A 26,282-nucleotide genomic window follows, 5' to 3' on the forward strand; every position below is an offset into this window, starting at 1 on the left:
AGCCGGACAGAAGGGTTGGTAAGAAAGGCCAGACAAAGGACACACAAAGGGGGTCCTGTGAAGCACTCCAAAGTTATCTGGGAGTTGTCTCAGCCCCTCACCTGGTGAGCACAGTACGATGTGGGCAGCCGTTACCTGCAGACGTGGTCTGGATAATAAGAACTGTGAGTAAAGGCCCTGGACTGCATCACTGACTCCGTGTCGTTACTGCTGCTGCCCTGCACCATCACCCCCATCCTCCGCATACACTGCCCTGAGGCTATACTCCTCCCGTGGGGAGTTATGCTACGCTCTGCTGCACCCACAACACCAGCCTCAGCGGTCTGCCCTGCAGCGGCGGTTCACTCTGACCGCAATCCACGGGTGGCGTAGTCGGACATTTAAACATCAAAACCACATAAATAGTTCCGCCACTGGTTTGACCACCCTGAGCCACGGAACCGGGTCGCCGCCACGAAGACAACAACCACCAGCATCCACCAAAAAGGGTCCGGCTCCGGGTGTCCCAAGGCCCAGGGGGTGCATCAGAACATTTTCATCACCTTTCACAATCACCAATGGGACAAGGCAGGGATGTCCTCTGTCCCCTCTCTTATACATCCTAGTGACGGAGCATCTTCTCTCATCAATTCGCCATAACCCCAATATTAGGTGGATTGAGGTGGGAGGCACCGAGTACAAGTGCTCTCTATTTGCTGATGATGTCCTAGTATATATCACTCAATCACATATATCCATCCATGCTGTTATGGCTGAAATAGATCACTTTGTTATGGTCAAATTTTAAAATCAATGCAGCGAAGTCTGAGGCCCTCGATGTCTCCCTCCCCAAATCCATATAGGATTCCATCCTGTCCAACTTTCCCTTTGCCTGGCCCTCACAGGGTATCAAATACTTAGGAATTCCTATTCATAGAGACCTCTCCCATCTATGTTATCTTAATTTTTGGCCCTTTATTGAACAACTTCATACAGACCACGGTTGGCAAGTTAGAACTGTAAGATTCACTACGTGAACCACTGGTGTTTTGTGGAAAAGCACATGTACACTGTGTTCCAAATTATTATGTAAAAAGTGTTTAGGAGTGATAAGGGAAGAATTTGTTTGTTTGTCAGTTAAACTCATTGATGGTGATGTGTGTCAGGGCTCTTTATATCACTGTAAGCAATTGCAGACACCTGTGCTAATTAGTTTGGCAGGTGTGTCCAATGAAAGGCAAGACTACTTAAGAAGGCTGTCTCACATTATTAAGCAGCCTACATTTTCTGCCAAAATGGGAAAGAAAAAGGATGTGTCGGCTGCTGAGAAGCAACAAATTGTGGAGTGTTTAGGTCAAGGCATGACTACAATCAACATTGTGCGATGATCAGGATGAAGTGTCTTGGCAATCAAGAAGTATGTAGCTGATTCACAGTACACACGTGTGCGTGCTGATAAGGGCAAATTGAGGACTCTTTCCTACAGGCAATTACGTCAGGTTAAAAGAGCAGCGGCAAAAAAGCCTTGTCATAGCAGCAGACAAGTTTTTGAAGCTGCTGGTGCCTCCAACGTCCCCCGAACAACAAGATGCAGGGTCCTTCAGAGGTTTGCAGCTGTGCATACGCCATCCTGTCGATCTCCTCTATCCACTTCTCACAAGCAGAAACGGCTCCAGTGGGCCAAACATTACATGAAGACTGATTTCAAAACTGTTTTGTTCACGGATGAGTGCCGTGCAGCGCTCGATGGTCCAGATGGATGGAGTGGAGGATGGCTGGTTGATGGACACCCCACGCAAACACGGCTACAGCGCCAACAAGGAGGAGGTGGAGTAATGTTTTGGGCTGGAATCATGGGGAGAGAGATTGTCGGCCCCTTTAGGATCCCTGAAGGCGCTAAAGATGAACTCCATAATGTATGTGGATTTTCTCAAACAGCACTTCCTGCCATGGTTCAAGAAGAAGAACCGTGTATTTCACAGCAAGATCATTTTTTTGCATGATAATGCACCATCTCATGCTGCACATAAAACATCTGCATCTCTGGCTGATATGGGCATAAAAGGGGACAAACTTATGGTGTGACCCCCATGCTCCCCTGACCTCTACCCCATTCAGAACCTCTGGAGCATCATCAAAAGGAGTGTCTATGATGGCGGGAGGCAGTTCACATCTAAGCAACAGCTCTGGGAGGGTATTCTGTCCTCATGCAAAACAATTGAAGCAGAAACCATCCAAAACCTGACAAATTCAATCGACGAGAGAGTTCAGAAGCTCCTTTCGAACAAGGGGTCCTATGTGAAAATGTAACATCACCTAGAATAAAGTTTTGAGTTGAAAACTGTTTGATTTCAGTTTCTAATAACCTGCTAATGCTTATAATTTCAAAAATGACCATTTTTTTGGTCTTTATTAAAATGAAAAGGTTGATCGAAAAGTTTGGGGGATCTAAGAGTGTGGCAACCCAGTAGTCATGATTACTTCGAATTCTGACAATATGAGGGTCATGTTGCAGGTAGTGCAGCAAGAAGGCACTTATGTGTCTTGCGCATCTCGGAGCCCCAAAATTATTTTCCGGGCTAGATGCAGCTAAAAATTATTATTAATTTTAAATCTGGTGGAGCTTAGTATAGATGGCCTAATAGGATCAGTGCTGCACACTGCTACAAAGCCCAAATTATTTTCCAGTCAAGATACAGATAAACATGATTAGTAATTTTAAATCTGGTGGAGCTTATTATAGATGGCCTAATAGAATCAGTGCTGCACATTGCTACAAAGCCCAAATTATTTTCCAGCCAAGATACAGATAAACATGATTAGTAATTTGAAAGCTTAAAACGGTTGGTAGGGTGATTTTAACCAATCATCAAGCTTTTACTCTCCCCAGGATGACACAGGGGTAGAAAAGTCGTTTCGGATCCATGATTTGTTCATCTTTATGAACGTGAGTCTGTCTACATTATCAGTGGAGAGCCGCGTGCGCTTATCTGTCAGCACACCACCAGCAGCGCTGAACACGCGTTCAGACAGAACGCTGGCTGCGGGGCATGACAAGATCTCCAAGGCGTAAGTGGCTAGCTCCGGCCATTTATCCAGATTGGAAGCCCAAAAAGAGCAAGGGTCCAGTGACACAGTCATGGCTTCAATGTTTACTTGGAGATACTCCTGTACCATCGTCTCTAGGCGTTGACTATGTGTCAGACTTCTTGTCTCCTGTGGCCTTGCAAAGGATGGGCTAAAAAAGTGGTGAAATGATTCCGCAAAATTGATATTACCAGCAGATACTGTGGTTCTGTTACGGTTTGAGTGCTGAACACTTGACGGTCCCACGGTTGGCAAGTTGGAACTGTGAGATTCACTACGTGAACCACTGGTGTTTTGTGGAAAAGCACATGTAAGATTCTGCAACAGTCTCTGCTGATACTCCTGCATGCGTGCATCCCTTTCTATGGCAGGAATAATTTCTGCAAATTTACTTTTGTACCGGGGATCTAACAGTGTGGCAACCCAGTAGTCAGGATTATTTCTAATTCTCACAATTCGAGGGTCATGTTGCAGGTAGTGCAGCAAGAAGGCACTCATGTGTGTTGCGCATCCAGGAGCACCAAGTCCCTGTTGTGTTGGTGGCGAGGTAACAATCATGCTTCCTTCCTCTGTCCTCTCCCCCCAACCTCGCACAACAGAAATGTGATCAAGGTCTCCCTCATCTGATGAGTCTTCCATCAGTTCGTCCTCCACTTCTTCCTGGGCTCCTGCACCTTCCTCACTAGTTGGCTGCTACCATGCGCCCTGGTAAAACCATCTCCCCCACCCTCACATGCCTGCCGCCTTGCTGCTGCCGACCGTCTGGACCTTGCAGATGTTAGCCCTTCCGCATACAACTCCTCCTCCTCTACTTCCTCCACCTCCTCTTGTGCCACCACCTGACTCCGAATTCTGTTTAACATGTGCTCCAGCATGTAAATCACCGGAATAGTCATGCTGATAATGGCATCGTCAGCACTAAACATCTTCGTCGCCATTTCAAAACTGCAGAAGGGTGCATAGGTCCCTGATCTGAGACCACTCCTCCAGCGTGATTTGCCCCACCTCTGGATCTCGTTGGCCCAGGCAATACGTCAGAACGTATTGCACCAGGGCTTGTCGGTGCTGCCACAGTCGCTGCAACATGTGCAGAGTTGAATTCCACCGGGTAGGCACATCGCATTTTAGCCGGTGAAGTGGCAGGCCCAACGACTTCTGTAGAGATGTAAGTCGCTGAGCTGCGGGATGCGAACGGCGGAAGTGAGCACACAGCGACCGTGCCCTCTGCAGAAGGCCATCTAGTCTGGGATAGTGGGCTAAAAATTGCTTGACAACCAGGTTCAACACGTGAGCCATACAAGGCACGTGTGTGACATTGCCCCGGCGAAGGACCGCACCCAGGTTTGCAGCATTGTCGCACACGGCCTTCCCTGGTTTCAGGTCCAGTGGAGACAACCATTCATGAAATTGGTTCTCCAGAGCTGACCACAACTCCTCAGCTGTGTGACTCACATTTCCCAGACATTTCAAAGTAAAAACCGCCTGATGACGTTGAGCCCTACTGCCAGCATAGTAAGGAGGTGTGCAGGATCCCTTCTGCTCAGTTAGAAAGCTTGTGGCATGACCAGACAGGCTTTGGATGCAGGTGGAAGACCGAGAGGAGGTTGAGGAGGCAGAAGCAGTGGAGGAACTTTGACATAAAGAGGATTGACGCACAACTCGTGGGGACGGCAAGACTTGGACAGCAGCCCCTTGTCCTGCTGTCACCATAGTTACCCAATGCCCAGTCAGCGACATGTAACGCCCCTGTCCATGCCTACTCGTCCAAGTGTCTGTGGTGAAATGCACCCTGTCACACACAGAGTTTCTCAAAGAAGCGGTGATGTTGTGTGCGACATGCTGGTGGAGCGCAGGCACACCTTTCTTTGAGAAGTAGTGCCGACTGGGCATCTGGTACTGGGGCACTGCGACGGACATAAGGTCTCGAAAATCCTCTGTGTCCACCAGGCGGAAAGGCAGCATTTCTGTAGCCAAGAGCTTGCAGATGGTGAAATTCAACCTCTTAGCTTTCTCATGGCTAGGAGGAAATGGTCTTTTACTTGTCCACATCTGAGGGACCGAGGGCTGGCTATTGTGCTTAGACGGGGTTGATAAGGGTGTCCCCGGCAAACTGCCGGTCTGTGAGGAAGATGCAAGCGGACATGTTAGGTTGCCTTGATCCAAAGGTGGTGCTATCGATGTCGGACAGCGCTCAACACCAGCTGGTGTTACCACCTCCAAAGAAAATGATGACCTGCCAATCACGCTGGCTGTTGCGGGTAAAGAGGTGGCAGGTCTGCGCCCCAAAACAGGTGTGACTGCTGTCCCCCCAGTCACAGAGGATGAAGAGGCCGCGGATGCACAAGATATGGCAGACGGTGGTTGGCCTGGCCGGCTAGGCCGCATTGTAGCACACTGAGCTTCCCACTGCAACTTATGCTTCATGTCCATGTGCCAGTTCATGCATGAAGTACTCAAACTATGTATTTTTTGGCCTCTACTTAGCTTTTGCTGACAAATGTTACAGATAACACGAGTTGGGTCATCTTTATCGATCTGAAAAAATGCCCAGGCTATGCAAGGCTTAGCACCCATGCGACCTGAAGAGCCACCACGACTTGTGGTGAGAGGCAGAGTTGTGTTTGAGGATGCAGTTGTTGACGTGCTTCCAGTACTACGTCTCTGTCCAGGAAGGCGCAACCTGACCTCGTCGTCACTAGCATCTTCCTCCACCTCCTCTGCTGACCTCATCTCTTGGCTGACTGTGGGTTGACAGTAAGTGGGATCTCCAACCTCATCATCATCACCCTGCGCGTTATCACACCTGTCGTCCTCAGAGCCAACCTGTTCCTGCCCTGACAAAAAACTAAAGTTGTTGCTCCAATCAGGTATTTGAGTCTCATCATCGTCTTCCTCATTGTCTCCACCAACAGGAGTTACAGTTTGGGAATGAGGGTCTACATTATGGTCAGAACCTTCTGCGTCTGGTCCTGGATCCGACTCATAAAGATTCTGGGCATCAGTGCAGATCATTTCCTCGTCTGGATTCACAGAAGCGCTGGAGTCGACCTCTGATTCCCAGGCTATAGTATGAGTAAACAGCTCTGCAGACTCAACCATCTGTTCTACCTCATACTCAGACGGGCAGCTGGAGATTTGGGAGCTGTGAGGAAGCAAGTGCGATTGGGGTGACACCTTTGAGGACTGGAGTATTTGTGATGTTGAAGTTGATGTGGAGGAGAGCCCACTTAAAGGAGCACTTGATATCCGTTGAAGCACCTGCTGTTTTTGTGCCTCATCTGGAATTTGTAGCGATTGGCGTGGCCGTAAGAAAGGGATCTTATCACATTGTCCGCTAAAAGAAGTAGACATTTTAGTTTGGCTGGAAGATGGTCTTTCTTCTGCAGATGTTACTGTTGCTTTAACACCTACCCCACGGACACAACCTTTTTTCCCCTTCCCAACACGCCTATTCCCCTTTCCACCAGCAGCAGGCCTTTTTCCACTCATTTTGGTGGTTAACTAATTCACAACTCTGGAGTTGTTTGCACAAAAAACAATGGATGGGAACCGAGCAGAGCTGAGTGGCCAAACTGTGGTATTAGGCCAAAACTATTGGCTGGGTTAGATGCAGAAAAAAATTATATTCAATTTGCAACCTGATGCAGGTCAGTATAGATGGACTAATAGAACAAGTCCCACACACAGCTAGAAGCCCAAATATTTTTTCAGAGGTAGATGCAGAAAAAAATTGTATTCAGTTTGCAACCTGATGGAGGTCAGTATAGATGGACTAATAGAACAAGTCCTACACACAGCTAGAAGCCCAAATATTTTTTCAGAGGTAGATGCAGAAAAAAAATATATTCAGTTTGCAACCTGATGGAGGTCAGTATAGATGGACTAATAGAGAAAGTCCCACACACTGCTAGAAGGCCAAATATTTTTTCAGAGCTAGATGCAGACAAAAAATTATTTTTAATTTGCAACCTGATGGAGGTCAGTATAGATGGACTAATAGAGAAAGTCCCACACACTGCTAGAAGGCCAAATATTTTTTCAGAGCTAGATGCAGAAAAAAATTATATTCAGTTTGCAACCTGATGGAGGTCAGTATAGATGGACTAATAGAACAAGTCCCACACACAGCTAGAAGGCCAAATATTTTTTCAGAGGTAGATGCAGATAAAAATTATTTTTAATTTGCAGCCTGATGGAGGTCAGTATAGATGGACTAATAGAGAAAGTCCCACACACTGCTAGAAGGACAAATATTTTTTCAGAGCTAGATGCAGACAAAAAATTATTTTTAATTTGCAACCTGATGGAGGTCAGTATAGATGGACTAATAGAGAAAGTCCCACACACTGCTAGAAGGCCAAATATTTTTTCAGAGCTAGATGCAGATATAAATTATTTTTAATTTGCAACCTGATGGAGGTCAGTATAGATGGACTAATAGAGAAAGTCCCACACACTGCTAGAAGGCCAAATATTTTTTCAGAGCTAGATGCAGAAAAAAATTATATTCAGTTTGCAACCTGATGGAGGTCAGTATAGATGGACTAATAGAACAAGTCCCACACACAGCTAGAAGCCCAAATATTTTTTCAGAGGTAGATGCAGAAAAAAATTATATTCAGTTTGCAACCTGATGGAGGTCTGTATAGATGGACTAATAGAACAAGTCCCACACACAGCTAGAAGCCCAATATTTTTTCAGAGGTAGATGCAGAAAAAAAATATATTCAGTTTTCAACCTGATGGAGGTCAGTATAGATGGACTAATAGAGAAAGTCCCACACACTGCTAGAAGGCCAAATATTTTTTCAGAGCTAGATGCAGACAAAAAATTATTTTTAATTTGCAACCTGATGGAGGTCAGTATAGATGGACTAATAGAGAAAGTCCCACACACTGCTAGAAGGCCAAATATTTTTTCAGAGCTAGATGCAGATATAAATTATTTTTCATTTGCAACTTGATGGAGGTCAGTATAGATGGACTAATAGAGAAAGTCCCACACACTGCTAGAAGGCCAAATATTTTTTCAGAGCTAGATGCAGAAAAAAATTATATTCAGTTTGCAACCTGATGGAGGTCAGTATAGATGGACTAATAGAACAAGTCCCACACACAGCTAGAAGGCCAAATATTTTTTCAGAGGTAGATGCAGATAAAAATTATTTTTAATTTGCAGCCTGATGGAGATCAGTATAGATGGACTAATAGAGAAAGTCCCACACACTGCTAGAAGGCCAAATATTTTTTCAGAGCTAGATGCAGAAAAAAATTATATTCAGTTCACAACCTGATGGAGGTCAGTATAGGTGGACTAATAGAACAATTCCCACACACTGCTAGAAGCCCAAATTTTTTTTCAGAGCTAGATGCAGAAAAAAATTATATTCAATTTGCATCCTGATGGAGGTCAGTATAGATGGACTAATAGAATGATGCTATGCCCAAAAGATTTTACTTCACTAGGTGCAGTAAAAAAATTGGTATTCTATACACAGGTGGTATATCTTGCAACACAGATAGGCTACTCCACTGACTAACACACTCTGCAATAGGCCAAAAAGGATTAGCTTTGCTAGATTCAGCCAAATGCTGTGAAAAAAACTTGCACAGCACTGGCACAGACCTGCCTGGCAAAAACTGATAGGAACTGATGTAACCTAGTCCTGAAAAGGACTGCAATTACAATTAGTCTTTACTCCCACAATCTATCTATTTAAGAGCACAGACCTGCCTGATAAAAGTCGTAGGAAATGCTGTAACCTAGTCCTTAAAAGGACTGCAATCACAACTATTCCCTACTCCCAAGCTATCTGTAGATTTGTGCGAAAATTGGCTTGAAATTAACAAGGTATAGCGCACACAGCAACAGCGGTGCCGTCTAACACGCAGCTGCAGCAGTGAGAAAATGGTGGCGACGGGGAAAATGGCTTGGTCTTATAGGGCAAGGACATGTGACATACACTGCCAATGACACATGCCCTTGCTTGTGTGAAAAAAAGCACTTCGCTCCGTGTGTGCGCTGCTGATAGGCTGACAGATTGCACCTCCCCACTGTAAATGCGGGAAAGAGAAAAAAAAATGGAGATCTTCATTATTCCTGCAGAGATCCATCCCCTGCCCCTCCCCCCACCCCGCTGTACACTCAAACTGCGTATTAACATTAATTTTCATCATTACTGAGAAAAAATCCAGTTATGATTTTGGTGCACGAACAGTTATCGAACATAACCTCGAACAGCCGAATTTTTCTCAAATCGTTCGTGTTCGCCGAACGGCTCGAACACCGCCCAAAACAGCTCGAATTTGAGATTGGCGAACAGTTCGAGTCGAACAACGCTCATCTCTAATGTACAGTACAGACCAAAAGTTTGGACACAGCTTCTCATTTAAAGATTTTTCTGCATTTTCATGACTGTGAAAATTGTACATTCACACTGAAGGCATCAAAACTATGACTTAACACATGTGGAATTATATAGTTAACAAAAAAGTGTGAAACAACTGAAAATATGTCTTATATTCTAGGTTCTTCAAAGTAGTCACCTTTTTCTTTGATGACTGCTTTGCACACTCTTGGCATTCTCTTGATGAGCTTCAAGAGGTAGTCACCGGAAATGGTCTTCCAACAATCTTGAAGGAGTTCCCAGAGATGCTTAGCACTTGTTGGTACTTTTGCCTTCACTCTGCGGTCCAGCTCACCCCAAACCATCTCGATTGGGTTCAGGTCTGGTGACTGTGGAGGCCAGGTAATCTGGCGTAGCACCCCATCACTCTCCTTCTTGGTCAAATAGCCCTTACACAGCCTGGAGGTGTGTTTGGGGTCATTGTCCTGTTGAAAAATAACTGATTGTCCAGCTAAACGCAAACCGGATGGAATAGCATGCCGCTGCAAGATGCTGTGGTAGCCATGCTGGTTCAGTATGCCTTCAATTTTGAATAAATCCCCAACAGTGTCACCAGCAAAGCACCCCCACACCATCACACCTCCTCCTCCATGATTCACGGTGCGCACCAGGCATGTAGAGTCCATCCGTTCACCTTTTCTGTGTCGCACAAAGACACGGTGGTTGGAACCAAACATCTCAAATTTGGACTCATCAGACCAAAGCACAGATTTCCACTGGTCTAATGTCCATTCCTTGTGTTCTTTAGCCCAAACAAGTCTCTTCTGCTTGTTGCCTGTCCTTAGCAGTGGTTTCCTAGCAGCTATTTTACCATGAAGGCCTGCTGCACAAAGTCTCCTCTTAACAGTTGTTGTAGAGATGTGTCTGCTGCTAGAACAATGTGTGGCATTGACCTGGTCTCTAATCTGAGCTGCTGTTAACCTGTGATTTCTGAGGCTGGTGATTCGGATAAACTTATCCTCAGAAGCAGAGGTGACTCTTGGTCTTTCTTTCCTGGGGCGGTCCTCATGTGAGCTAGTTTCTTTGTAGCGCTTGATGGTTTTTGCAACTGCACTTGGGGACACTTTCAAAGTTTTCCCAATTTTTCGCACTTACTGACCTTCATTTCCTAAAGTAATGATGGTCACTCGTTTTTCTTTACTTAGCTGCTTTTTTCTTGCCATAATACAAATTCTAACAGTCTATTCAGTAGGACTATCAGTTGTGTATCCACCTGACTTCTGCACAACACAACTGATGGTCCCAACCCCATTTATAAGGCAAGAAATCCCACTTATTAAACCTGACAGGGCACACCTGTGAAGTGAAAACCATTTACGGTGACTACCTCTTGAAGCTCATCAAGAGAATGCCCAGAGTGTGCAAAGCAGTCATCAAAGCAAAAGGTGGTTACTTTGAAGAACCTAGAATATAAGACATATTTTCAGTTGTTTCACACTTTTTTGTTAAGTATATAATTCCACATGTGTTAATTCATAGTTTTGATGCCTTCAGTGTGAATGTACACTTTTCATTGTCATGAAAATAAAATACGGAAAAATATTTAAATGAGGTGTGTCCAAACTTTTGGTCTGTACTGTATGCAAAACTCATACTTGCGGTCATATGCCTGCCCGCTCCCAGCGCTGGCACTAGAGAATCCTAATACTGTGCACACTGTGAGGACTGCAGACATGAACCAAAAAGTCTGGACAGCCGCTTTAAAACTTAGGACCTGTGGTATGGAAAACACAGATTTCAGCATGGGCTGCACTGTTTTGCATAAGAAAATTTTCTCTACCTAAAAACCTATACAAGTACAAAAATGTACCTGTATATACAGATCTATTTGTATACAGTATGCTAATACATTATAGGTTTAAAAAAAAGCTGCAAAATAATGATATTGCAGTAATACAGCTTGTCTTGAAAATAAAACCAAAACCTCATATATCAGAGTTCTCTTAAAAAAAAAATGGCTGTTATGACTATAACCATGGCTGTCTGAAAAAATCGCCATCAGTTCTAATGATTAAATTACAAACTTTGAGGCATGACGTGGAAGCAGGAGACACCTAATTTGCATGATGCAGTTAGATGTTAGGCTATGTTCCCATGATTAGCTTTTGGTGAGTTTTTGATGTTGCAGATTTTCTGCATCGTTTCTGCACATATAAAGTAAATTAGATTACTTCAGTTTTTTTCATTGCTTTTGTGTGCGTTTTTTTACATGCGGTTTTATTGCATTTTTGACTGCGTTTTTTGTCTCTTGTTAGTGTGTCATGTTTTAAATAAAGCTGCTTTGTTTTTGATACTTCCTGGTATTTGGCTTTGACAACACTTCATTGATATAGTTATGTGCAGATTTTTTTAAGTGTTTTCATCACCCAAAACACATAAAAAACATATGTGCATTTTTTACCTTCGGATTTCCCGCATCTAATAGAAGTGTATGGGAAAAATATGCACATAAAACTCAGCGTACCTACAAGAGAAATTCACATGTTGCGGATTTGAAACTCTCACTGCAGGCTAGTTTATGCTGAGCAAAAGAAGCACAGTGTGCAGGAGATTTCTTTCAAAAGTGGCACAAATCTTGATTTTCCCAGAATTTGCTACTTCAGTTACAGTGTCTAGCATTAATGCTAGATTGTTCTGAAAAAAGATCAGATGAGTAGCAAATGTAAATAAACCATTTATTAGATCACAAAGAACTTCAAAAAGAGAGGTTCAGTAGCTGAGAAGAAGGCCCCAGGGCACCCAAGGAAGTCCAGCAAGTGTCAGAACTGTCTCCTAAAGAGAAGTGAGCTACGGGATCGGTTTAGCACCAGTGCAGAGCTTGCTCAGGAGTGGCAGCAGGCAGGCATCAATGCATCTGCACACACAGTGGGGCGAAGGTTTTTGAAGACTGGTCTACTGTCAAAAAGAGCAGCAAAGAGGACACTTCTATCCAAGAAAACTATCGAGGTCTGGACAGTACAGGGACTGGACTGCAGAGGACTGGGGTAAAGCACTGAAAAGGGAAGAATGGGCTACCATCAGTCAGTATTTGGATCAAAAGCTGTATGTTCGGGTGCCGAAGTCTTAGGGTACGTGCACACGATCAGTAATCTCTGCGAATTGGACACAGCAGCGGCCAGATGTTACAGCATAGTGTGCATATTGTGCAATAGAAATGCACATATATAATAATTACATATCAAACTAAATGAATATTAATGTGTACACACAAAGGTATCTCAAATTATTTAGATCAGTAAAATCTACAATAACTAAAAATAATATATATAAAAATGTACTATGTAACAGTTGTTTGTCTGAATCCATAATGGAAGATAAAACGCACATTAATCTTACTTTGTACATTCACAATTGTATCTTCCTTTGATGAAATGGTCTCTAGTAGATCATTCTGCAAGACAATAATTGCACATTTTACAAAGAAGGAATAAACATATCTATAGGTGTTTTTTCAATATTTTGTGGACCTATTTTATACAGTGTCTTGCCTATATTCTATTTAGTAAATAGCTCAATTACATTAGTATTATGGGATATATTAGGATTTCTTGAAATGAACAGCTAATGACTGTAACTGACTATAAAAGTCCCATAATTATCTCTCATGTAGTGCATATTTTTGATATTAGTGAATGGCAAAGCTGATGCCTTTTTATACTTTCCTCTCTCTGTAAATGACGATGGTACAAAAAACAGAATACACTTGCCAAAACAAGCATCCAGAATTTTAAATGAGTGTATAGAGCACAATTCAATATGAACTAAGCCGAATAAAGATAAAATTTTGTTGTATCATGTCTTATATTGTTACCAGGGCCGGCGTTAGGGACAGGCAGAATAGGCATTTGCTGAGGGCCCCCACCCCCCATGGGCCCCCAGCCAGTGGCGTGCTGCTAATAGCGGCACACCACGTGGCGGCTATGGGGCCCGTGAGTCGAGGGAACTCGACACCCCCCTCCCCCTCGCATCTTGCATTCAACTGTATCAGCATCATAGATGCCGATAGAGTTGAAAGCAATGATGGAGGAGAGAGCGTCAGGTAATGCTCCCTCTCCCATCATTCTCATCTGCGTCTGAGGCAGCGGGAGCGATGATGTCACTTAATCGTGCGTTATGTTGTGCAGGGAAGTGGAGTAGATGCGTTGCAGAGACCAGAGCAGCAGGGGAACGAGGAGAGGTGAGTATTGTATTCATTTTTTTTAAATCAGTGAGTATGTAGTGGCCATAATACTGGAGGAATATGGGAACTGCATTACACTCTATGGGGGCTGCATTACACTCTACTGAGGACTATGGGGTGTGCATTATACTATATATACTATATGGGGGCTGCATTATACTATATGGGGGCTGCATTATACTCTATCAAGAACTATGGGGTGTGCATTATACTATATGTACTATATGGGGCTGCATTATACTCTATCAAGGACTGGGGAAGTGCATTATACTATATGAAGGACTATGGGGTGCATTATACTATGAAGAGTGCATTGTACTATATGGAGGACTCTGGGGAGTGTATTATACTATATGGAGGACTGTGGGGCACATTATACTAAATGAAGGACTATGGGGTGTGCATTATACAATATGGAGGACTGTGGGGTGTATTATACTATGTGGAGGACTATGGTGTATTATACTAAACAAGCAAAATTCTGCCTATTCATCGAGTGATTGGATTGTTTATGCCAGAACAAAAATCATTGTTCTCAACAGCACATCGGTGAAAACTGCAGACGTGCTGCTGATAACATAATATGTTTGGGGACAGATTGATCTATTACTGATTGTTCTGTGCCCATCATTCTTCCTCAGTCGGTGTAAAGAGGCCAGGAAACAAGTGTTGAACGACTTCAATATTGTTGATAACGCTCGTTTAACGGCCTGAACTTAGTGCCTCCCAAAGAAGATAATGCGAAACGTGCGCGTTGGGGCAGGAAGCAGGAGCGTTTACATAGGTATGGGATATTTCTGATGATTTAAATTGTGAATTCATTCATTATGTGTTGACATTTATGTCTGGTATTCCACCTCTCATCGGAGGACTCACTCTGGCAATAGGCATATCAGTTAGAAGGGAACCTTGTATATTTATTGGCTGTGTTATTCTATGTGCCTAATGCACGAGAACACTGCTGTTTCCCTGCACCTGATATGCTGCTGTCTGTGATTTGCCCCGTCATGTGGAACACATAGGTCAACCTTAGGTGTTTCTTTGCTTTTCATACTATTTTTGATTGATCAAATCATGTTGGAACTTTATTGATTGTATTTACAAAGAACACTGCTGTGGACTTTTCATATTCCTTGATGTATTAACTCAATCATTTTTTAACAATTAATATGTACAAGATATTTTCCACCATGAAATTTTGATGAAGGACGATTTAAGCCCGATTTGCATAATTTATTCATCTGATATCCCCTTAATACTAAAAAGCTCCTATTGTGTCTTCCCTAGATTGGTACCTTTCCCTTTTTATCTTTTTTTATTATTAATTTTTATACATGTTTCAAATAAAATATTCATTTTAATATTTCTTTGTTACTCCTTTTTTACTTGGTGACTATTACACACCTCCGTAAAAATCTGTATATATAATATGTTTGGGGACAGATTGATCTATTACTGATTGTTCTGTGCCCATCATTCTTCCTCAGTCGGTGTAAAGAGGCCAGGAAACAAGTGTTGAACGACTTCAATATTGTTGATAGCGCTCGTTTAACGGCCTGAACTTAGTGCATGTAAATGCAACTGAAATGTTTCTGTATGATGGTGCAATATGTTAGCATTTGGGGCCCCACTTTAAACTTTGGCCTAGGGCCCCACTTTGTCTAAAATTGGCCCTGATTATTACTGCTGCTACTGTTGGCCTCTGATGTGTGAGAATCGCAAATATAACACATCTGATCACGATTCATCATGAAGTTATATTCACAGTCTGGATGTGCTATAGAAATGCAAATTAAATGCACATGGTTTTATCCAAGAAGACTTTTGCGGTTTTAATAATCTTTACATGTGCTTAAATTTGGGGTAAAACTAAGACTTGTGCAGCAAGAATCGCTGCACACCCATACTATTTGAATATATCCTAAAAATACTCTGGAGAGAATGTGCCAACTACTGTAGATGCTCAAAATCATAGTAAAAAAAGTTTATGGAGTCCTTTACCCCCTCGTAGGGCTCTTTCACACGTCCGTGTTTCCAATACGTGTGGTGATAGCAGAGGCGTAGCTAGGGGATTTGGTTCAGGGGGGCGAAACTTCTGAGTGGGCCCCTAACCAGGTAACAGCTGATTACAGCTATGGTGGCACACCCAGATAGTGGATGTAGGAAAACCTCAGCAGATGACAGCGCTGAGATCACAGCACAGTTATGTATAGTAACTTACAGATGACGTTCTTTCTGATTAAATTGTTCACTTTTCTCGTCTTTTCCATCTGGCCCAGACCGACACGACGACTTCTCCATCCAGACTCAGAGTCTCATGTCTCTAGAGATCACAATAAAGACAAATTTGACTCCTTACATTTCAGGCCCTGTCCCCATCTATTCCCAACCTGCACAAACACCTCTTCCTGCTGATACCCCAATACTGAGCCACACAGTATGATGCTCTCCTATACTCAGTATAATGCCCCCTCACTGTATAGTACCCAACACACAGTATACTGACCCCTTAGTAGTCTCCAAACTGATGTCTCCAACACTGTATGATGGACCCCACACTGTGCAAAGATCCCACTATCTCCCACACTGTATGATGGCCCCCACACTGTGCAAAGACCCCACATTATCTCCCACACTGTATGGTGGCCTCCACACTGTGCAAAGACCCAACATTATCTCCCACACTGTATGATGGCCCCCACACTGCTCAAAGACCCACACATTATCTCTGACACTATAAGATGACCCCCACACTGTGAAAAGACCCCACATTATCTCCCACACTGTATGATGGCCCCCACACTGCACAAAGACCCCACATTATCTCCCACATTGTATGATGGCCCCCACACTGTACAAAGACCCCACATTATCTTCCACACTGTATGATGGCCTCCACAATATACAAAGACCCCACATTATCTCCCACACTGTATGATGGCCCCTACACTGTGCAAAGACCCCACATAATCTCCCACATTGTATGACCCTAACTGTAATCCCCACACTGTATAAATAACCTCCATATAGTATAATGCGCCAGATAGTTCTCAATATAGTATAATGCACTCCCCATAGGCAGAGTCTGTAGGATAATCCCCCCATAGGCAGTCTGTAGCATAATTCCCCCACCCCCCATAGGCAGTCTGTAGCAAAATCCTCCAACCCCCATAGGCAGTCTGTAGCATAATCCCCCGACCCCCCATAGACAGTCTGCAGCATAATCCCCCACCCCCTCATAGGCAGTCTGTAGCATAATCCCCCCACAGGCAGTCTGTAGCATAATCCCCCCATCCCCCCATAGGCAGTCTGTAGCATAATCCCCCCCACCCCCCATAGGCAGTCTGTAGCATAATCCCCCCACCCCCATGGGCAGTCTGTTGCATAATCCCCCCACCCCCTATATGCAGTCTGTAGCATAATCCCCCCACCCCCTCATAGGTAGTCTGTAGCATAATCCCTCCCATCCCTCATAGGCAGTCTGTAGAATAATCCCCCCATCCCCCTATATGCAGTCTGTAGCATAATCCCCCCACCCCCCATAGGCAGTCTGTAGCATAATCCCCCAACGGGCAGTCTGTAGCATAATCCCCCCACCCCCATTGGCAGTCTGTAACATAATCCCCCCACCCCCATGGGCAGTCTGTAGCATAATCCCCCCACAGGCAGTCTGTAGCATAATCCCCCCCCCATAGGCAGTCTGTAGCATAATCCCCCCACTCCCCATAGGCAGTCTGGAGCATAATCCCCCCCCATAGGCAGTCTGTAGAATAATCCCCCCACACCCCTATATGCCGTCTTTAGCAGAATCCCCCCACCCCCATAGGCAGTCTGTAGCATAATTCCCCAACAGGCAGTCTGTAGCATAATCCCCCCACCCCCATTGGCAGTCTGTAACATAATCCCCCCACCCCCATGGGCAGTCTGTAGCATAATCCCCCCACAGGCAGTCTGTAGCATAATCCCCCCCCCATAGGCAGTCTGTAGCATAATCCCCCCCACTCCCCATAGGCAGTCTGTAGCATAATCCCCCCCCCCATAGGCAGTCTGTAGAATAATCCCCCCACACCCCTATATGTCGTCTTTAGCAGAATCCCCCCACCCCCATAGGCAGTCTGTAGCATAATCCCCCCATAAGAAAAAATAAATAAGCACAATACTCGCCTCTCTCTCCTCCTGGTTCCCCCCCTGTTCTGAGCGCCCGGCCCGCACACATCTTCAGCACAGCGGGCCGGACGCCAAGTGATGACGTCAGTGATGTCAGACACAGAGGACGCTATGGGGACTGATGGGAGAGGGAGCATCGCTCCCTCTCCCATCCCTGAGCTTGCGGATGCGGTGAATGGTAGGGGGGGGCGATGCTGGCCCCCTCTGCCCCCCTGGTAGCTACACTACTGGGTGATAGTTTGCACACGTACAGGAGACACTGACACACGCAGACCCATTCAAATCTATGGGTCTGCGCACATGTCAATGTGTTTCCATGGACCGTGTGTCCGTGTGCTCCACACGCTGACATGTCCCTTTTTTTGCGGATGCACGGTCTGCAAAAGTGTCTCACACTGAACACATATGGATGCTATCCGTGTGTCATCAGTGTGACACGTACTGGCGCCTGGGAATAAGCGCTACAGTTAACGCTGTTCCAAAGCGCCGGGTGCTGAACGCTGCCCTCATCATGGTTCCCTGTCGGCGCTGCGATCAGCAGCAGCAGGGACGATGATGAGGGTAGTAGTAGTCTGCTCCCGCAGTGTCCACCTGTAAAAATAAGAATAAATAAAAAATCCATATACTGATCTGTGTGTCCCCCACTGTAATCCATGCGACCGATCAGCAGAGGAGCTGAGGAGAATGAGCCGCTCCAGCGAGCGGCTCCGGAGCTGCGCTCAGGAGCAGTGTCTTGTCACTCACTGAGCGCCACTCCAGGGCCCGCTCGCTGCAGCGGCTTATTCTCCCCAGCTCCTCTGCTGATCGGTCGCATGGATTACAGTGGGGGACACACAGGTGAGTATATGGATTTTTTATTTTCTTATTTGATTGCAGCGCCGGCAGGGAACCATGATGAGGGCAGTGTTCAGCGCTTGGAAACAGCTCTAACTGTGCACTGATTCCCAGGTGCTGGTCCGTGTGATCCTGATGCGGCACACAGGCAGCTCACGGTTGCCACACGTGTGACACACACGGACACACGGGACACGGATATCTCCGGTACTGGTTTTTCCGTTACCGGAAATATACGAATGTGTGAAACCGGCCTTATAATGTTTTTGAATACTCCTTACAGGGGATCTATCAGCTGGATTTCACACCCAAACTATTTTTGCATGTGTGCTGCTCTTTCAAAGACAAGTTCAAGAATACGGTTACTTAGGAATCAGCACTTGAATTGATATGCAAATGAGGCTAGGGCCCTAAAAGCTCTGTCACTCCAGCTCTATTTTCCGCCCATTGCCGCCTCCTTCTGCTTGACCGCTTGAACAGTCATTCCTTTGCTTGAAATCACATAGTATAGAGGCTGTCAGTCAAGCAGGAGAAGACGGCGCAGAGTGGGGAATATATCCAAAGTGAAAGAGGTTTCATATCTACAGTCTCATTTACCGTTAGGTCCATATATATTTGGACAGAGACAGTTGAAGTTCAGACTTTCAGCTTTCATTTGATGGTATCCACATTAAAATTGGGTGAAAGGTTTAGGAGTTTCAGCTCCTTAACATGAAAGTCTGAACTTCAACTGCATCTGAATTGTTTTGTTTAAAATTCATTGTGGTAATGTCTAGAACCAAAATTAGAAAAATGTTGTCTCTGTCCAAATATATATGGACCTAACTGTACATATCAATTAACAAGCAAATTTCCCAGGAAAGAACTGTCTAGGTAAACATGGCTTGGAAAGAGTTACTTATGCATAGAAATAGTTTGGAGTGTGAAATCCTGCTGACTGATTTCCTTTAGGCTATGTGCCCACGATGCAGAAATGCTCAGGATTTTTTCCTGAGCGTTTCTGCATCTCCCTGGCAGAAAAAAATGCATGCGGATTGTACATGTGTTTTTCATGCCAGGGACATGCGGAAGTGAAGTGTTCTTCACTCGCATTTCCGCATGCAGATTGACAAGCGCTTTCCAAGCGATTTTAGCATCACTTGGAAAGTGCTTGACAACTAGGTCACACTATATAAATCCATGCAAACAGCATGGATTTATATAGTGTGACCTTTAGAATGGTTTAAAATAAAAAAATAAACCTATACTTACCTTCCGATGGCCCAGGGTGTGTTGCTGCGCTCGTTCCTGGCTGCTAGCTAATTGCGGTGCACTGCACTGAAAGATTTGCCGTCACATGACTGTGACATCACCGCAGGTCCTTCAGTCCTGCCCGCAAGCACAGGGAAGGAGACCGGGGGCCGTCGGAAGGTGAATATAATCTTTATTTTTTATTTTATTCTTGTTTTTACAGTTTCTATGGTACCTGGGTGTGGATGAAAGTCTTCTCTTCTCCACACCTGGGTACCATCCGCACATTAGAACGCGCCAATTACGCAAGTACAGATGCAGTCTTGCGGAATTGGCGCGTTCTAATGCAAGTCAATGGCGGCGAAAACGCTGCGCTTCCGCAAAATTAATGGACATGCTGCGGATTTTTGAGCGCAGCATGGGCATTGACAGTGCGACTTGTCATTGGGGACCATGGGGGGCGGATTACCAAGCGTTTTTGAAGCGTTTACGCTGCGGAAATTCCGCAGCATAAACGCTTGAAAAACGCATAGTGGGCACACAGTCTTAAAGACTATGGACACCTTTGACATGGACAAAAATGATTTTACATATGTTAGTGTTTATCTTAAATTCGTATTCAGACACCTTGATATGCCATTTACAGCCTGATTCAAGTTTCATATTTTTCTCTTGTAGGATTGCCTATCCAAGTAATATAGGTTGGATGTGAGGTCTCTGTATATAAAGTGTGCTACTTTCTTTACTTGCTCTAAGAAAGCAGCACAACTTCAAGACTGATGTATTTTCTTCTCCATGTGTTTTTCCCCTTGTTTATATAATGTTTTCTCTGCTCTCCATAAAACTTTAGATACTTAAACCCCCTTCTCCACTACAGACCTCTGTACACCCTTTCCTTTTCTCTCCTGCTTTCTCTAACAAAGGGAAAAGAGAGTCATCAGAGCCATCAGCAGGAGAGCTGATGGATTTCTATGTTTTTGGGTTTTTTTTTTAGATCACTCGGACAAAGGACCTTACAAATGCTTTGCAGCAGTAAAATGGTGGAAAAATTTTAATAAACACTATTTAGAAAGTTGTTTAACTTTTAATGTAAAGAAGTTGTCCACTACTTTCACATTAATGTCCTATCCATAGGCACCCCCACCGATCAGCTGTTATCTGTGCTGGAGGCCCCCGGCCGGAAGTGCTTACCTGTGGGGCTCCGCCGTCAAGTGGTAGTGTCTGCCGTGGTGAACTGCACATCTGCCTCACATTCAACTGAATAAGAGGCGGATGTGCAGTACACCGCGGCGGCCACTACCACTTGACGACGGAGCCCCGCAGGTGAGCACTTCCGGCCGGCGGTGCCGCCGCAGGCACCGATAACAGCTGATCAGCGGGGGTGTCGCGTGCGGGACCCCGGCCGATCATACATTGATGCCCTATGGATAGGGCATCAATGTAAAAGTAGTGGATAACCCCATTAAGAAGCAAATGAACAATTAGAAAAAATATATGCAAAAGGGCACGCAAACTTTAAAGCGAATCTGCAAATTTTATCATGAAGAATAAGCTATAGGGGAGACGTTCACACAATAGGCTGACCCTATTTATGGAAGAAGAAAAAAGTAAGTAAGGTATTGCTCACCTAGGGGATGGAGTTGTGCCCCTGTTTTAGAATTCCACTTGCTGCTGCCTCGTGGCTGGGGGAGCCCCCAGGTAATAATCTCCGTAAAAGTAATAAAAACACTTTACAAATAGGCTGTTCTGATGGAAGAATGTGACTTGCTGCAAATGGTTCGATAAGGGTTCATTTATTTAGACATGTTTCAACGATGTACCAATGTCTTTTTCAAGTCTCTGTCATTTTTTTGTGACTTGAAAAAGACCTCATTGAACCATTTGCAGCAAGAGACTTTCTTCCATCAGTGCAGCCTTTTTTTAAAGTGTTTTTATTTCTTTTATTGACATTTTATCATCATGTCCTCTTTAGGTACAAAATTCTATGTATAATAATTTCTTGAGATATCATTACAGCATATTTTTCTGATACAGAATTTTATATCTAGGTAGAAATAGTTAACATACTAGTTATCTGCAGCATAGAAGCTTATACTGGGTAATCAATGAGTTCAATGTATAATGACTGGTGGTTGCATATATTAAGCAATTTATCTTTTAATTCATATTTAAATTTATCATTAAAATCTCCTGCTGCCTCAAACTCGGAAACATTTTTCAAATGTGCTCTATCCTCAACTTTGAATGAACAAAATTGATAGTATGTACTACATGGTGTAAGCATCTCCCGCTTAAGTTTTCTGCAAAATATTTGTGTGTGACCCTCTAACACTCTGGCACTCGGCCATTCCACCCTCAGGCCTGTTGCAGTAAATCCACTTCTCCCCTCATTATTCCCTTGCCACTCCTCTCTGTCAATCACTTTTCTAGCTCTCCGCTGCCTAGAGAATTTAATTTAACACTAAAAAAGCCTTGAAAGGCTATCCATAACCCGTCCCCTCCATAGATCTCTGGCTTAATCTCCTACTGCTCCACATGTAATCATTTGTCCTCAGAAGAGCACCTCATTTGTCTGTTCCTCATTTCTCTCATGCGCAACCATCTTATTCCACAACTCACTGCACTAAATGATTATGCTCTGCCCCCACCTTCAAACTGAACCTTAAAACCCACCTTTTCTGGAAAGCTTAAAACCTACATTAACCCTGCTTTTCTCATACTGCCATATAAGCAGCTTCTACCTTCACCTAATGTTCGTTTCTACCCTCCCAAGTAGATTGTAACCACTTATTTAGTTATTTTTGTACTTGATTTGCACCTTATTAGTGATGAGCGAACGTGCTTGGATAAGGGGTTATCCAGGCACGCTTGGGTGCTAATCGAATGTGACATGCAGAAGTAGTGCTGCTGCGTCAAAGGCATCTAGCAACTATAAGTGTTAACACAGTCACAGGAGACAGGGAGTGGTGAGCAGAGCCCCAGGTGGATTGTGGGGAACTTGTTTATTATTCTGGCAGCAGCCGAAGGGAGAAGTGGTGTGTGATTTGTATCTCACAGAAGTTCAGGCAAGTGAACTGTAATGAACAGGATTCAAGTCAATGGTGAAGCTGGGCTGAGGTCAGATTCCCTGCACTGCTAGTTCAGGAAGTCTATCATCGGGTAGGAAGATAAGGACTGGAAGGAATTGTGTCACAGGGATCATCTCCCTCATCAAACCCTCGCCCCCTCCATCTCACTGCAGGATAAAGAATGCTGTGTACTACTGTGCCTTTGTGAGGGAAAAGTCTGTTGTTGTGGGTGCATTGAAGTGTGCTGCTAAAGAGACTGTTGCTGTTATTGAAGTCTGTTGCTTTAAGAGACTTGATCTGTACTGGACGTGCTGTTACATTAAATTCTACTCTTCATGAGGACGCTTGTCAAGTGTGTCTGTGCCTGAGGGTCAATACCCCTTTATGACTGAGAAAGCTGCAATGTATGGTCGACCTGAGTAATGGTTCCCCCAGGATTCCAAGAATTCATGAAACCTGTCTCGCCCCTATCTAAACCTAGCGGCGTGCACGTAGCACGAGTATCTTCGGCATTCTCGAAAAATAGGTTTGAGTCGCCGCAGCAGCATGTCTCGCAGCTGTTCGACAGCCGCAACACATGTATGGATTGACCAACAAACAGGCAATCTCTATGTGTTGTGGCTGTCGAACAAACCTATTTTTCGAGCACATTGAAGATACTTGGTTAGAATACAAGCGTGCTCGGATAACCCCTGGAGGTAAGTATAGACTGTGTTTATTTTATGTGAACAATACAAAATCCTTTTCATGGAATGGGACTATATAATAGCACTTCAATGAGCATAAAGCAACAAAAAACCATTCTGGGAGTGAAGTGAACACCAGACTAATAAAGAAGTAAGCTAATCAATACATCTTTATTAAATATGAAGTGCAATACAAAATTATTCTAAAAGAAGATACCTCACGTAAGGGACACAGATGTAGCCAAGACAATAAGGTAATACCTTATCAACAGAAACGGATGGTCAAAATAGTGGAAAAAAAATCATATGTCAAAAAATAGATATACAGTGGTGTGAAAAAGTTTTTACCCCTTCCAGATTTCTTATTATTTTGCATATTTGTCACACTTAAATATTTCAGATCACAAAAGCTTTATAAATGGCTTTATATCCTTTTCCAGACTGATAGAGCTCAATTACTTTGTTTCTCATTTGTTCCCGAATTTCTTTGGATCACAGCATGATATCTAGCTTTTAAGGATCTTTTGGTCTACTTCACTTTGTCAGGCAGGTCCTATTTAAGTGATTTCTTGATTGAGAACAGGTGTGGCAGTAATCAGGGCTATGTGTGGCTAGGGAAATTGAAGTCAGCTTCCCAAAGAGGTGATAAACCACAGTTAATTTATGGGGGGGGGAAATAACTTTTTCACACAGGGCTCTGTAGGTTTGGATTTCTTTTTCCCTTAATAATAAAGACCTTCATTTAAAAACTGCATTTTTTGTTTACTTGTGTTATCTTTGATTTAAATTTGTTCTGTGATCCGAAACATTTAAATGTGACAAACTTGCAAAAGAATAAGAAATCAGGAAGGGGGCAAACATTTTTATACACCACTCTATATCTATTTTTTGACATTTAGGATGACCCACTCCATATTAAGTCTGAGTACAAAGGTGCAATACAATACAATCATACATGTGCTGGTAAAGTGTAAATACATTTTAAAATATAGAAAATCTCTGCATGAGGAGTATCTGGCTCTGTGTCCCTTCACCACAACGTGTGTTTCGCCTAGCTTCTTCTGGGGGTGTGTTTTTATTTTATGCAAGGAATATAACAACTGAGAAGAGGTTGACCGAGTAGCAGACAACCTCTTTAAGGGTTGACACTCGCTTTAAAAGGGTTTTCCACCCTTAGGGCAGATATACTGCCTTATTTCTCTTGCGAGGATCACATAATAAACCTTGTACTGGCCGGCACCTCTCCTGACCTGAGCTTGACAGATTCATGGAAATCCATCATGCTGTCATGCTCAGGTCAGGAGAGGTGTCGGGCCAGTCTGTTCATGAGTCATATAGCCGTGTGTCCCCACCATTAAAAAAAATGTCCAAGTGTGGTCTAAGAATAAACAAAAATACTTTGATCACTGCTTAAGTCACTAATTTCCTACAATGGTCATGGGCCATCCTTCAGGAAGTGCTATGGAGGAGCGGGGTCACGGATTGTTATGCAAGGCTTCATTCACCGGACCGTATTTTCAGTTCGACTGCTGTCTGGAAAAAACACAGCACTCTAGACCAATGTTATTCAATTGAGCTCTTCAGTTGATCGTTTTTTTTACACGGACCGAATGTTTATATGAAAAGCATCTGATTTTGTGGATACATTGCAGTTATTTACATAGAAAACTGTTTTGGTCTTATAAATTGTATTTCTTGCTGATGTATAAAAATGAATGCTGCTATACAGATTGCATACAGATTCAATACTGTTGAAAAATCATTTTTTTCTGGATGAAAATTGGACAATTATTTTATACACTCAAGAGAACTTGGCCTAATAATGGTATGTATGTAGATAGACACTTTCTTACTTACCCTTTCCTCTTCACAGATGGAATTCTGCTGCTCTGATAGGAATGCATGCGTATCTTGCAGCTTCTTCATCTCCTTATTCCTGTTTTCTATTTGTGCTTGTAATAGCGATGCCTTGCGTTGTACAACCGATCGCTCTGCTACAAGATGTTGTGTTTGTCTTGCCATCTCTTCCTGAAAAAAAAGTAATGAAAGCAGAGTTATGCAGCTTTGCTTTCCTAAGGCTGGAGCTGCACGCAGATTTTTTTTTGAAAGCTTTGATATTTACTGAGATTGCCTTAAAGGGGTTGTCCAGCCTTAGGATACAAGTCTGCAGTCACTGTGATTTTAGACTGGGAAATCCTCACAGCGCTCCTGGAGCGGTTGGTCATGTGACTGCAATTATGCAATTTGCATACTTTCAGCTAAATTCTGACTTGACACAGAATTCACACTTCTCCAGTCAAATAGATTAACTGCAGACTTATACCCTAAGGTAGGACAACCCCTTTAAGCAATGTGAAAGCCTCACGTACATGTGACTTTGACTACTTATGCACCACTACAGTAAAACAGGATTGTTCTATAGTACAGCAATAAACACTACTTAAAAAAAAAGAACAGTTTCTTTTATTTTATTTTTTTTGACAAAATGTTTGATGCATTATTATAGGTTAAACTCGATGGACTTATGTCTACCTACAGCCGTAAAAACTATGAAACTATTTCTGTAAAATATATTAATGTATTTTAAAAAATAGCACCATCATGCTTCCTAAATCCACAACACAAATGGCACAAATACAATCTT

General features: G+C 43.6%; 1 protein-coding gene across 5 annotated transcripts in view; it reads right to left on the reverse strand.

Moving 5' to 3' along the window:
* The window catches only part of LOC141166314 (uncharacterized), a 125,341-nt gene that overhangs the window by 46,955 nt on the left and 52,104 nt on the right, over positions 1 to 26,282 (reverse strand). For all 5 annotated transcript variants that reach the window (XM_073652882.1, XM_073652881.1, XM_073652884.1 and 2 more), the window contains exons 3-4: positions 25,496 to 25,666; positions 12,810 to 12,864 (exon numbers count right to left, since the gene is read on the reverse strand). In XM_073652882.1, the coding sequence (XP_073508983.1) occupies positions 12,810 to 12,864; positions 25,496 to 25,666 (226 nt within the window). The remainder of the gene's footprint in view (positions 1 to 12,809; positions 12,865 to 25,495; positions 25,667 to 26,282) is intronic.

This window comes from Phyllobates terribilis, unplaced genomic scaffold, assembly GCF_046119375.1.
Source record: "Phyllobates terribilis strain yellow unplaced genomic scaffold, ASM4611937v1 Scaffold_11__3_contigs__length_659146591, whole genome shotgun sequence".
NCBI classification, from domain to species: domain Eukaryota; kingdom Metazoa; phylum Chordata; class Amphibia; order Anura; family Dendrobatidae; genus Phyllobates; species Phyllobates terribilis.